The sequence below is a fragment of the Apis cerana genome, linkage group LG2 (assembly GCF_029169275.1).
Source record: "Apis cerana isolate GH-2021 linkage group LG2, AcerK_1.0, whole genome shotgun sequence".
In the NCBI taxonomy this organism is placed as follows: domain Eukaryota; kingdom Metazoa; phylum Arthropoda; class Insecta; order Hymenoptera; family Apidae; genus Apis; species Apis cerana.
Window position 1 is genome coordinate 8,718,546 of NC_083853.1, and position 14,392 is coordinate 8,732,937.

A 14,392-nucleotide genomic window follows, 5' to 3' on the forward strand; every position below is an offset into this window, starting at 1 on the left:
ATGTTAATAAGAACCGTTAAATATTCGTTAAAGTTTTTTTTATTGCGAAGTAACGTTAATTTGATCGAAATATTTTTTCAAATATAATATTAAGATTAATCCGTTTGGCCTGATTTAATTCTTTTCGATTTTTGATCGGATACCAAATATAATTAATATTGGTAAAAATATTGGTAACATCTTGTAAATAAGAGACAAACTTTTATCGACAAAATTTTATCCCAAAGTTGTGGAAGTTAATTAATTTCAGAGTAAAACTTCCTGAGGCGAGTGATCGTATATACTTATTAGTAAAAGCTTTGAAACCAGCATTTTAAAACGAACTGGCGAGAGAAATTAGGATCAATTTGCATAAAAATTGAAACGAAAATGGATTGTTCCACGAGTGTTCGATTAAAGTTTCCTTGGGGAGAATGGAACGGGAATAGACAGTTTCTCGAAAGATTGCTTTATCGGTGGGAAACGGTAGTCGACGGAAGGAGAGCCAAAATAGATTCCGCGAAAAACGTTTTATGCGACGTAATGAGAGGAAAATGCACAGGTCCCGCGCAAAAAGAGTTGTACAGCTTCGCCGCGTGCCACCGACGACAATGGACAAAGTAAAATGCATTTGCAGAATGTTTCACATCCTCAGACAGAGCGTTCGTTGTCTAGACTAACAAATGACTCGAAGCTTTTGTGTCATTCCATTAAAAACGGCCACCGAGCTTTGTCCCGCGAGAAAAACTTACGCTTAAAAACTCGAATTTTAATTTGTCGACACGCGCGCTTGTCCCAGAAACGTTCCATATTCTTAATTAAGAGACTGACTAATGAATTGAAATTTCAATTAAATTCCTTTGAATACGCAAAATAAATTTTTAAAACAGGCTATCATTAATATTAAGATCCGATTTGAGTAATAATTACCAAATTTACACGGACAATTTTAAAGACCAAACTAATTTACGCACTTTACAAAAATCTCTTTCGTTCTTTATGTTTTCTCTAACATTGACAAATTAAAATCAAGTTAATATTGAACGATCGAATCGATTGAAAGATTTGTCCACTGAAAGAGACATTTGATCCCGTGTGTATATCATTTTCTGAGAATATGACTCACACTGGAACCATCATAACAGATAAACGTGTTAAATTAAAATCCGAAACGGAGAAGCAGAGTGTCGATGACGAATCAAAACACAACCTTTTATCCAAATCAAAACATTGGCGTCTACAGTTTCGAAGGAAACATCGTCACCGTTAGTCGAGGTCTGGTTTTAAAAGCGAGAGCATCGTTCGAACGAAATTTCAACATTCGTCCCTGTTACAATTGCGAGCGACACGATCACGGCCGCAAAATTTAGTGTCGCTGTCACGCGCTCGGTCAATGTCGGGACCAGTGGCCAAAAGTTTGCGGGGAAAAAAGAAGAAAAAAGACGGAGGGAATTTGCCAGCCGGTAATGAGAGGAAAATCGAGCAAGTTGGTAAACTGAGTTTGCCTCGCGTCGCCAGACCCTCTTCGTCGGTAATCGAGCATGCTGCGGTTCGTTTCGCGAAAATGTCACTTCGTTTACAAACCAACGATCGCCTCGACCCGTGTGGAAGCAACGCGTTGTGTTGGCCCTTTTATTCGTCGAGGGAGAGTCGCGAAAAGTATCCTTGCGGGAAAACAGCAGGATCGGTCGATTGCACGGCGAAATTAACTCTCGACAGCCACGCAGCTTGTTTTCCGACTAATAGGGTTGGCCGTCGCCTATTGAAAGTTTTAGGACCACGAGGTGAGTGTAAAAGCTTTTCACGACCGATAGAGCTGATGATTTTCAATCGCGACACACGTATTTCCAGCTCGAATATACATAGTGCGAAGATGATGAAACGACAAGATTGGAGATTCTTTGTGGTGTAACGGTTGATAGTTGGGCTGTTAATGTTTGGCTATATCGTGGTTACATTGAATTGGGAGGGAAGACGGCAAATGCGCGTTGAACTAGCCGCATTAGAGAATAATCCGTTTGCCCATTATCATGTATGTATGCACTTGCATTTGGCCCCGTTTGTGCGCATTACTGCCTCCTGATCGCTCGTCATTAAATCATTAACGCATTATCCACGCTAGATCTATTTTTCCTATCCTCTCTATTTCCCTTTCGCCGTTGATAGTTAATGGGAAGAGGATAATTACGATAGAAAATCGTGTGTGGAAACGCGTGTCAAGTTTTTTGAAGCGTGAATTTCAGAAGTGTGGGTTGAAAATAATCACGTTGAACAGCAATGTATCGACTTAGTTTCGAGATAGGATTAAAGAAACCGTGACGAAAACAATGTTTTCCTTTGCTCGATGCTTTCTTCGTAAGAGGGAAAAAGAAAAAATTTATCATCGTTAATTACAAACGGTCTGTCATCCTGAAACTTCGTACGTTAATTTTCCCTTGAATTCGAGAAACAACCCAGTTTCGCGGAAAACAGGATCCAGGAAACTTGTGAAAGAAAATTTCGTTATCGAAAATATCATCGAAGGCACGATATTTCCCTTTTAATCGGTCTCTCTGAATAATAAACGATTCCCCCGCAAGAAAATGGAAACTTACAACGCCCCTATCCCGCACACCTATCGAGCTCTTCCTCGAGACGAGTTCCCGAACGAGACACCGAACCAATTAATTCGCGTTTCGCGGGGAGCTCGATTACTCCTATAAAGACTTTAGGGGCGGGAAAAGCCGGCCGTCTACCCTAATTGGCCAATTTTCGCCGCTTAACGTCCAATTTATTACTATCTTCAAGATCTTCCTGCCACGTCGTCGTCGTCGTCGTCCTCGACCCTCCTCCTCGGCCGAGGAAGGCCGAAAACCGCTCTCCGGAGTATAATCCGATCGTCGAGTCGATAGATTGGGATCAGGATGAAGACGCGGTGGTGGGAAGGCAGGGAGGAGGAACCTGGACCGCTAATTAAAATGTAAAGTAATTTCATCCAAGATTTGCGTGCCAATGGCCGAGATCCAAGTCGGATGCTCGGTCATCGAGCGCACGATCAGAACGGCGGCGGCGAGAAGATAGTGACTAATGGCCCTTCTAATTCTGACTAATCGCCCGATGCCCACCCTCTTCTCATCCCTCGCCTCGCCTCGGCGGCTCGATGCCTTTGACGGGGTTTATGCGTTCGATACTTAGCGACAACCGGGTGGTCGATCTTCTTTCCCGAAGCCCTGCTAATCCTCCTAATTGAACCGACCTTCTATTCCCGTTTTTTCCGCCTCCTGTTTTTCCCGGCACACAGATTCGATTGTTGATCTTTTAATCGAATCGATCGGCGAGACGAAACAGAAAAGGAACATGTGGAAATGATAATGGAGAATATGTAGATTCGAACAGCGGTAGGATTTTTGTTGCGGAGAACAAATTGGAGAGGAAAATAGATTAAAGAAGATGAGAAAGAAGAGAGCGTTTAGACGAAACCTTTTTGGAAACCTTTATAGAGAATCGAGGTATTCAAAGTTCTCTCTTCGAGCGAGAGTAACTATTTCGAATGAAAGTTTGTGCTTAAGAAAGCGTTTAATCGAATAGAATTGATGCATGATATAAATCGCGCTTATTCCCTATCAAACAAAACCACGAATATTCCTCTCCTCTGTACGTACACGAAACGAGTTGAAATCTGATTTCACACCTCCGTGCTCGTAAACTTTGAACCATCTTGAAACTTTCAATTTCGAGAGAATACGATGAAAGCTAAAACAGCTCGGTTCCCGTTCAAATTTCCCTCCGCTCTCTTACAAGTCCCTCATATAGCTCTCTTAACAGCTGTAAAGGATTCTCAATTTCCTGGCCGACGGTAGGATCGTTAACGCGATCTACGATTCATGGGGAACGCGCGTGTGTGGACGGCGTAGTTCAGGATATTATGGGGCTGGACCGTACGCTACGGGCAAAGGAATTGGATTTCGCGTAATGCCCCGTAGTCTAGGGTGAGCGCCCCGCCAAATAGAGGGAGATAGCCGAGGACGAGGAGGAGAGGAGGAGCGGAAGAGGAGAAGGTGGAGGGCGGAAGGGAATTGACCTAATCCAATTCGATGCGAGTTCTCGCCCACTTGATATCGCATAACAAGGGTCGGATGGCGGAACAATTTGAATACGGAATAAGATTATCGTTAAGGCAATTAATTAATGCAATCGAAGTAATTGGGGGATACGGCAGTATATGGCCCGTCGTCGCCCCATTTCCGCAAGGACGGAATCGTGAATTTACCCGTTCATCGTTTCGATTAAACTTTTTATAATCGTTTAACGAGCCCCACGTGATAATATAACATTTCATATAACGTGTAAACGTTAACACGATCTTTGATTCCGAAAAAATTATTAATCTTTATTAAATCAAAAAGTTTTCGAAGTTTATATAATTATGTTAGGCGTTTCGAAAGTTTAATTTCGAAATTCACTATTGTTTCACGTTACGTCTGTTAAAGCGCGGCACGTATCGATGATTATTCTTAGAAATTTTACCAAACGTTAATTGAATCAAAATTTTCTTTATCCGTCGCCCTATCTCTTTCCGCGAGATCCACTTTGCCAATAGAATTTTGTATAATTCATTTCGCCGTGACAGTTGCCGTAGCCTCAATTTCTCAAAACACGGGCATCCATCTTCCCCCGCTTCTGTTACGTCCCCCCTCTCCCTTCCTGGCGCTATGTGTATTCACCTTGCGTGACTAACTTTCCCGCCATGGTCCAACATAATCGCCATGGAACTCGTGAGTAATGTGCAAACTTCCATTAAGTCATTGTGTCATAAAGGTCCCGGCCGGTGGCGAGAAGTAACGGCGTTGCCGACACCGGCGAGACCTGGAAAAGAGTTCACGAGTTCACCTGGAAGGGCGGATAGTTCCTACAACGATTTACCAGAGTTTTCGCTCCCAGGTCAGTTGCTCGGAGCCTGTACTTCCTCCCCCGGGAACGATTTCAATTAATCTTTCAGTCGAAATTCCATTTTCCAACCCCCAGGATTCTTAATCAATTCTATCGACTCTCTAAAGATAGCCTTAAAATCGAATCCATTACAGGGTTACATCTAACCCGGTTACGATTCGGTAACGGCGTTCCCAAACGAATCGATAAACGGTTACACGTGATCCACATGGAATCACGTTGATTTCGCCACTCGACCTACATACGCCGTTACGCTGATTATCAAACCTTGGCCAACTAACGATCGATTCAGCCTGCTTAACGATTCCTCGCGCGCTCCTTTATTATTCCACACCCTATCAGATAAGCAAAAGTAACGCGCACCCTCCCTTTCTTCACACCTATGCTCGCGTCGTTAACACGTTTTTCTTTGTCACGCGTCATCACGCTTAATTGCACGAAGCGGTGGAGGCGAAATTAATCAAAATCCAAGCTCGCGATATCCGCGAACGTGTGCACAATCATTGTACACGGGCACAAGTGTAAAAAGAAAGGTAATATAATATATCACGATCGAATATCGGCTGCGTCAAAGTCCGAAGAAGAGGGTGCATTGTCTCGGAGGAGAGCACCGGCTCTTATCTGGGTCCCTAATCCCACCACTGGCCGTGGAACCCCTCATTATCCTTACATTTATTACCCGACGGCTTAAGGACTTTCCGATGGCATCGGCACACGTTCACAGAAACGCAGAAAAACTGGCCAGTATCCGTGCAACGCCGCCATCGCCACGGCTTGTTAACATTCTTCACGCTGTAGGTGCGGAGCTCGCCCTTCGACGTGCCTCGTGGCCTCGTTCGCCGTTGTCGTCGCCGTCTCCGTCCTTCTCGTCGTCGTCGTCCTTCGCCGATTACGCGGTCGAATCCCGCGGCAACGAACCAACGAATCAACAAACGAACGAACGGGGAAAGCGAGAGCGTAAAAAGAACGTGAAACGAGGATAGGGAGAAAGGAAAAAGAAGATCGGCTCACGGACATCTCTCCCCGTGATGTCGGACGTGAACAACCGTGCACGGAGCGCAGGTTGCGCACGGTTCTCGCCTGGTGCACTCTTGGTTGCATCCGGTTCGTAGACTTCCTCGTCGATGGCCAGGACCTCGAGCGAGGACTTTATCGCGCCGGTTGAAATTTATGAACGTGGCAAATTCAAGGACTGGACCCCGCGTTCCCTGCAGAATATATAGGCGACGGGCCGAGTACCGGAGATTTATCGGGCATTATGTATATATATATATATATATATATATATATATATATATACATACATACATATACGTGTACACGTTTACATATGAATGTGTGATATCGCAAGAGAGACACCGTGATATCGAATATATTTTTTCATATACGTGTATATATATTACTTTTAAACCGTGGATAATGGATTAAACCACCGACACATTTCCCATTTCTCGTATGAAAAATTAGACAAGCGAGATTGACGTGAAATCGGTGTGGATTTAAACTGATCAAATAATCAGAAACGCCGGTGACACGTTTTAACCGTGGCACGATACACGCGCGCATGTCGAATTCGAGCATGGTCGGTTTGTCCGCGGGGGCGGGAAAAAAGGTAGCGGAGCTCGGCTAGGAAAATCGATAACCGAACGGCGATCCCGGTCGGATTTCCCATTCGTTCTGTCACCATCGCGACGCCGATAATTGTTCTTTCACGGTGGATTAAGCCTCGAAGCTCCTTGTCGCGACGTGTCCACCGTAAATACCGATGGAATCTGAATCGAGCACCGGCCTGCCGAATAATCCGTGAGGCGTGTGCGGTGAGGACGTCATACGCATTTGACCGTGCGCGCAGGGTACACGGCGTCCGCTCGTCCGTAAAACCAATCGTTATTGACAATAACGATCCATTAAAACACCGAAACCCCCGCCCCCTCCATCCGTTCCGCGATCCCTCGTTTCGAGATCCCCTTATCGAGAACCCGCCGCGATCGACCGCGACGAATATCTGTAATACCGCTGATATCGTTCGGTCTACCGATCTGGCATAGCTTTGAAAGACCAATCGCAACTGGAAATCTTTCCTAGCGTAGCCGTCGCGCATTAAATGGCACGATGTGTATGAAGGGTATATCGGACGAGCGCGAGGATATACCGCTTGTTGAAATAATAGTTGTCGACGATCGTTTGCTGTTCGTGCATTTGATGTATTCGCATCAGGATACGAATACGATGATTGCTTTAATCGTTTTAGATCAAAGAAAAGAACTTCGTTAAAATTAGGAAAAATTTAAACGTTGTAACTTTGAAGATAGCGATGAACGATTAAAGGACCGTTAGAAGCGTGGAAGCTTATCCTTTAAAACGCTTCTTCATTTGTTCCGATAGAACGTGTGATTCCTGAGATATCGTCGTGTAAAGGAAAGGTAATTTTTAATCCTTTGATATCTTAAATGCGATTGAAGCTTATTAAAATTAGGAAAAATTCGAACCGTTGTAACTCCGTAGATAGTGACTTCCGGTCAACGGACGAGCGATCATTGGAAACGCGAAACCTTGCCCTTTGAAATGCTCTCTCGTTTATCTCGATACGATTTATGGTTCCCGAGATATCGTCGTTTAAAGAAAAGAGTAATTTTTGATCGTTTACTATCTCTCTCCTTGTCGCTTATTCGGACCTTTCGCTCGCACCGCGTTTCACTGACCTATCCCAAACTTCAGACGAGTGGCAGACGCGATTCCTAAAAAAAAAAAACGTAGTACACATTTCCAGGAAAAAATGTAGGTCACGGTCCATTCATGATTCTCTGCACTATTATACGCATTATGAAATATTTGACTGCTTATATCTCGGCAATCGATTGAGATATCGAGACGAAACAAAAAAGGATTTCAATGGCACGGTTTCCTCTATATTCTGAGTGTGTACAGCTGACGAAATTTTCTAAATTCTTTTGACAATTATACGATTAACCTAATGGTGTAAAGTATATAAAAACATTCTCCTTATGTTCACAGTTTGTCGAATCGATGACAACTTGTACGAACGATGACTTTTATATGCGTGCAGAGACAGATACGATATTTACGAGGGAGGTTTGAAGAATTGTAATACAAGTTGATGTCTAAAGGCACGTCCATGTTTTAGAAGGGGATGAACGTGAAGCGCTGTTGCTTCGTAAGTACGGAGTTATAAATTGCTGGCCATAGACGGTACGTTGGCAACAGTCACGGCCGATTCTTGGAATGTACCACCTACAATTCCAAGAATCCGCGATTCGTTTCCCTTATAAGGAGGTTGCGTATCCAGCCAATCAGAATGTTAAACGAAAATCTCTTCGGCCATTTGCGGTTCGAATTGAATTCGACGAATGTATTCAACGTGACGTAAAAATTGACGTTCCATGTTGCGTAGAGTAGAATTTCGCTTCTTCTATCCTTTCCCACGTTTGAACTTACATCATTAATCATCGGTATTAACAAATTCTTTTTTGCACAACAAGTTTCCAACTAAATTACAAAGAAATTACAAAGAAGAAATTTATAATCTACTTCTAATTCTCTTGAATTCGTTAATATCGCTTGATAAATTGTTGTGCGAAAATAAGAATAAATTCATCTCGTGCGTTCTCCTTCCCAATTGAATTATTAACGTGCAATTAATCCGTGTTCTCGTGACAACGTGTTTATCATCTCGCACACGCGAGACTCATCGAAGCGAAACGTTGCCGCAGCAGCGTTGAAAACCGGGCGATTCGTTTCCACCCCTATTTTAAATTCTCATATCTGAAGCTGCTTCCACCGGGAAGAAAGAAAGACGACGCGACGTCGTCGGGTGGCGAGGGGTGCGAGCGACGAAGGATGGAAGAAAGATAAACAGACGAGGGAGACGGTCGGCGAATAGAGACAGAGGGGGAGAGAAAGAAAAGGCAGAGGGTGAATCACGGAGCAGAGAGAGAGAGAGAGAGAGAGAGAGAGATGGAAGGACTACGAAATTTCATTTCGTTAAGCTGGTTCCGTCGTGGAGGAGATTTTCCATTCCACGGCCTGGCGAAAGCTGCCTCGGAGACGTATTACGATAATTTTTATCAGTTCGTTTATCAGACCCCTCTCCTCGTACTTGGATCCTCCCGCGTACGAACTTCCTCGTCCGATCGTAAACGCCAATCGAAAGTCGCGTTTCAAGCAAAATTGTTTGGGAGAACATCTTGAGAAATATGAGAATAAAAGTGGAAAAAATGAGTGTTTTACGAGCACCGCATCGAAACAGCGCGGTCTAAATAGCCTTTTTTCCCGCGATATTAAGTGTACAGTTTTCTATCTCGTGGTTGTTTCCTCGATTCTGAGGATTCTGTGATAACTCCTTTCTTATGGAGCAGTAATGACACTCATCCCCTCAGTTGGGGGTACAATAAAATCGTCTTACCACTGGCTAGCATTTTTCCGATTATCTTTCCTCCAAAGATAAGCTATAGGGAAAATGTTTGCATTCGCGTAATCGCAACAATTGCTGGATAAAATATACGTATAGTCTGTAATATAATAGAAGAAGAGGTCGTACTTACGAGACTTTAAATCGAGACGGAGCCGTAAAATCAAACTTTTCAGCTACTTTTATGAGCGTCGTATAAACGGCAAGTTTGGAAGTTTTGATTATTCCCGAGGAATGTCTCGTCTTGGTCCCTTAAAATTCAACTGGAACGATGACATTTGAATTTAATGAAACTTCGCTCCTCGTGGATAACCCCTTCTTGGACCAGGGTTGAGGATCGACGTCCCTCGAAATTGTCCGTATCGCTAAATCGTATATACGAAACGAATCGAGTTTTCCCCGTTTCCCGTAAATCCATTATCCGTATTTACATTTCATCGATCACCCCCACGCCTCGCTCGAAATCGTCTCCCGTTGCCCAGAAATAAACGCGACTTCGCGGATACGAACGGCTCGGTATCAACGAATTATCATTATTTCTCGAAATCAATCAATTTTCGACGCATCCTTTCGCTTCATCGTCGTTGGAACGCGAGTTTCATTTTCGATGGACAAACTTCTCGATGATCGTTACAATTTTATATAATTTTTAAAAAATATCTTTCCTTCTTTCCTTTCTAAATTCCAGGAAAAAGCGGTCGTTATATTTCAGAGACTCGATCAAATTCCACCATATTATCCCTGCAAATATTTAATATTATCCGATTAACGGAATTCAAATACGCGGCGGTAAAATTCGCCGCTAGCGCAAATGTTCCATTTAACGGCGCAAATGGGAATACATCGTTTCTCATTCCGTTGTTGTTCCAGTTAATAACTTTGTGTTTACGTTGCACCATGGAAATTCCGTCGCCACGATTCACACACTCGCCCACACACTTTTCCTGCTCATCGTAAAACATCGCCTCGAATCGTTCCGTCTTCTTTTGAGAATGTCCGATCTCGCGCGACGAGATCACAAAGCTGTCTCGCTCGGACAACGTTATTAAATTACTCGACAGTTTTAATTACGGGGCGTACGTCGAAGGCATTGTGTTTTTAATACGCTTGTTCAGCGTTGCGGAATTTTTCCAACCGTTCACGAGCCGGGCGCGCCGCGGCCGGGAACCGGTGGCGTTACAACGGAAGCAATCATCTATGCGTTTCCGCGTGTAATTATTTCCCATTAAAACGGCATAATGAACCGGGATTACGTACGAACTCGGCGTTATTATTATGGCAACGTAGTTGGACGGAGGTGAGGAATGGGGGAGGGGGAAAAAAGAAAGAAAAAAGAAATAAAAAATAAAAGAATAAACGAGATAGATTTACTAATTACTTGCTATCCCTCGGATAAATAATTGTACCGTGTTAATATTTTAACGAGCGAAATTCTGCGCAACGTTTTGGACACACGCAAGGATATTATTCTCTTAAATAACCTGCAACAGAGAGATTTCGCGAAATGCTTGAAAACATAATAATAGAAATATATCCGCGGGTGCAAAAAATATTTGCATATCATTATATTTAACATTTATATATCGACGAATTAAATCCGTATATTAAATTTGTATATTAAATTTCACATTATCAACGACGATATTGTTTGAAAAAAAAAATGTTTCATATCCATGAAATGGAAGAGGAAATGTGCAACGACGTTGTATTATATTGATCCTCTACTACCCTTTGCATCTCCATAGACGTTATTACGAAAAAATATCGACCAGGCAAAGACGAAAAGAAAATAACAAATAACTCAACCAGTTTCCAAGTTCGCAGACGACGAGGGATCAATTCGAGATCCCTTCGACATTGCGGCGGCGAGGAACTTGACGGAGAGGCATGCACACGAAAGCGTGTACATCCGATATTCGAGCGGGGCGTTGCATGCACGCACGGGAACGGTAGCCGCGACAAGAAAGCGGCGTACGTCGAGGTATCGATAGGATAGAACGTGCGTGAGTGGGCTACACACCCGGCTGAAGGTTGAAATCGAATATGAGGAGCAAGGGCTAAGCCGGGCCAAGGAAGCACACGGTAGCCGTGCACACTCCACGGGGGAAAGGCTTCTTCTTCGCTGGTTCCCTGCCAGTAAAGTCGAGCCACCGTTCCACCCATGCCTCGTCAAACTCTTAAACGAATCTAGCAAGAGGAACGAATCCGAAACGAGTCTGGATAAGCCGCGAGAGGAGAATTTACGGTCGATGGCGGATCGCCATGTTTAATCTCCGATTAAACGGAGTCTCTTTTTTCCTTTTTCTTTTCTTTGTTATCGTCACGTTTTCCTTAGACGACGGATATTTAATTTATGCGGATCTGTCGAAAGGATGCTGGTCGATGGACAAAAAATTATTGGAAATTATTGGATATTAAACTTTCTTACGATTCGATTAAACATTCTCCTGTTTTCGATTCTATTGTATTCGCCCTCTTTTTGACGTTGTTTGGCTGCTGTTTGCGTCGAAAGCATCGTTGATAGGGGATAATTGGAAGGCCGAGAAACGAAGCGGAAATGAAGGATTCCATCTTGGAAGAGAGGAGAATGTAGGAGAGGTTCGTTCGAGCGTGGAACGAGTCGATGACGGAAAAGTGATGCGGAGGAAATTAGATCGAGCACGGTTAATGAAGGTCGTGTTAAATCATGGCTCGATACCTTGATGCATTCCACATAGGGAAACTGGATATCAGAACTCGTCAAAATTAATCGTCCCGAAAAAGAATCGAGTTTGAATGAGAATTTCTCCTTTCCTTTTCTCGAAGTGAATCATTTCGAAACATCAATCGACGATTCTAATCTAAAACAGAACACGAAAGGAAGGAGAATCCCATAGTTTGTGTCGTTTTAAATACCACGGCTGTAAAAACATTGTTAATGATTGTCGCGAAAAATATTCCTCGAGCAACGGTTCACACGGACAGCATATTTCGCTCAACATGCGCTGATTATATTTATAATTACGTTGCATCAGACAAATCGTTAAGCGAGCGGAATAAATTAGAGGGTGTTGCAAGTATGGACGTGTGCGTATACAAACTCGATCGAGCGTGTTCGCGCTCGTCCGTGTTAGGAAAGCCAAAATGCGAGCTATTGGAAAGTCGTTCGGTGCGTTTTTGTTGATCTAGCGGTTGGCCGTGTTTGTTTAATTAAAATTATGCAAGTATGACGTGTAATTTATGGAAATTTACATGGTGCACGCATACGCGCGTACGGTGTACCGCCGATGTTCTTTCGTTTCCGCACACTCGACGGCAAACTAACGAGGGAAAACGTTAACGTTTCCTTTTTCCACCGACGGAGAATATATCCTATCTCTCTATGGAAAATCATTCCTCCATCGGAACAGATGCGATAATTATCTTCCATTACTTTCCAAAATAATTTTGCAGTATATTAACATTATTTGGCTTGCATCTTTTCTGCATACTGCTGTCCTCGTATAATTATGCGGCGGTTTATATAAAACGTTATCGAAAGATAGATTGTTTCTCTTTTGTTTCATTTCTTCTCTCTTCCTTTTGGCGGAGAGGAAGAGAGATAAAAACGAAGACTCGATATTCGCAAGGAAGGAAAAAAATATATATATATATATATATATTTATCGAGGCATATCCGTTTTCGATTTCGAAATTTTAAAATCGAGTCCCTTTCAATTCACCCCGCGTAGAACGGTTCCTCATTACGCGTAACGATGGTTCAGTCATAAGGACACGTCCGTCTCTCTATGTAGGGAAAGACGGTCGAGAAGAGTTGTCTATCCTTTTCTCGCCGTAGTGGCGGCCAATCGCCTGCTCCACCCAAGTCGCGGCTCTCATTACGGTCGCGGCCTAAAGAAAGGGGCCTTCTTTTTTCCCCCTCAGCTAGTTTTATCTGGCTCGTACATGCACGTACCACGAGGGCAGTCTTCACTTAAGGTAGTCTGCCTGAAGAAGAAGTAGTTCCATCCTTCCTTCTCCCTCTCCTTCTCACTTTCCCTTAGCCTCTGGCCTCGTTCTCTTTCCCTTCTCCTTCTCACTTTCCCCCTCCTCTCTCTCTCTCTCTCTCTCTCTCTCTTCTTCTTCCCTCTCGTCCACCACAATGCAGCCTGGAACGATGCAGCCCTGTGCACACCGTTGCGACTGCCATCTAGTCATCCAACCAGTCAGCCAGCAAGCAAGCAAGCAAGCAAGCCAAGCAACGAGCCAGCCACCCAGCCAGCCTAGCCACCCTGTCTGTCTAGACACTCTCCTACTCTACTGCACCCTCTGAGCTCGCGCTTTCCCCTCGTGCCTGCTGCACCTACCCTACCCTTCCACGCCTTCAACCCTTTGATACTGCACCACACCACCGAAGCTAAAGGGAAAGTGTTGGTGCACCTCCACCAGTCGTTCCACCAGGTGCATCATACCTCCTCTCCCCCTGTATACGCCGTGCATATCGCGACAGTTTCGCCTGGTTTCAGAACGCGGGAGGAGGGGAGAAGAGAGAAAGGATGCACACACATCAGGCGTCGTCGCATCACGCATCGTAAGTCGCACGTATGAGCGAAGCGCAAGGCCGGAGAAAAAGCGAGAGAGGAAGGGCCAGAAGGGAAGTTGGTACCCCCCTTTCGGTAGGGATTCCATACGAGGAGAAAGACAGACGGCAACACAGAGAGCAACCCTTCTTCCATCGCCCCTCGCCCCCTCCAGACCACGCCTTCTCGACCTACCGCCACAACTGCCACAATATCGTCCCCCTCCTCCCTCACACCTACTCGCTTCTTCTACACATACACACGCCGGCTTCTGTTCCATCACCTACCCTGCCGTTCCCATCCTCCCCGGAGACCGCGTCATTTCCGCGTCGAGTCGATAGAAAATTTAATAGACGGTTTTTTAGATTATTTCCTACTAGTGTATCTACTATTTTTGAGCCGGGCTTGATTTCCGGCGAAACGTACCTTTTCATCGCGAGCGATGCGCTCGCGTTTCGCGATCGTTACGAAGATTTAACGAGATTTAAAGGGGTGACACGTTGGATGGAGAAACGTA

At 44.2% G+C, this 14,392-nt stretch overlaps 1 protein-coding gene and 1 long non-coding RNA gene across 3 annotated transcripts in view; one reads left to right on the forward strand and one right to left on the reverse strand.

The window, feature by feature from the left end:
• LOC133665663 (uncharacterized) overlaps positions 1–14,392 on the reverse strand; it is a 423,051-nt gene that overhangs the window by 176,808 nt on the left and 231,851 nt on the right. The gene's annotated exons all lie outside the window — the stretch shown is intronic.
• Positions 1,099–14,392, forward strand: part of LOC114577396 (uncharacterized) — a 60,755-nt gene continuing 47,461 nt past the window's right edge. Inside the window, exon 1 of one of the 2 annotated variants that reach the window (XR_009828802.1) lies at positions 1,099–1,763. Coding sequence is in view for 1 of the 2 variants with exons in the window: in XM_062070987.1 (XP_061926971.1) it covers positions 1,373–1,763 (391 nt within the window). In the remaining variant the exon portion in view is untranslated. The remainder of the gene's footprint in view (positions 1,764–14,392) is intronic. The other variant, XM_062070987.1, reaches the window with a different exon arrangement.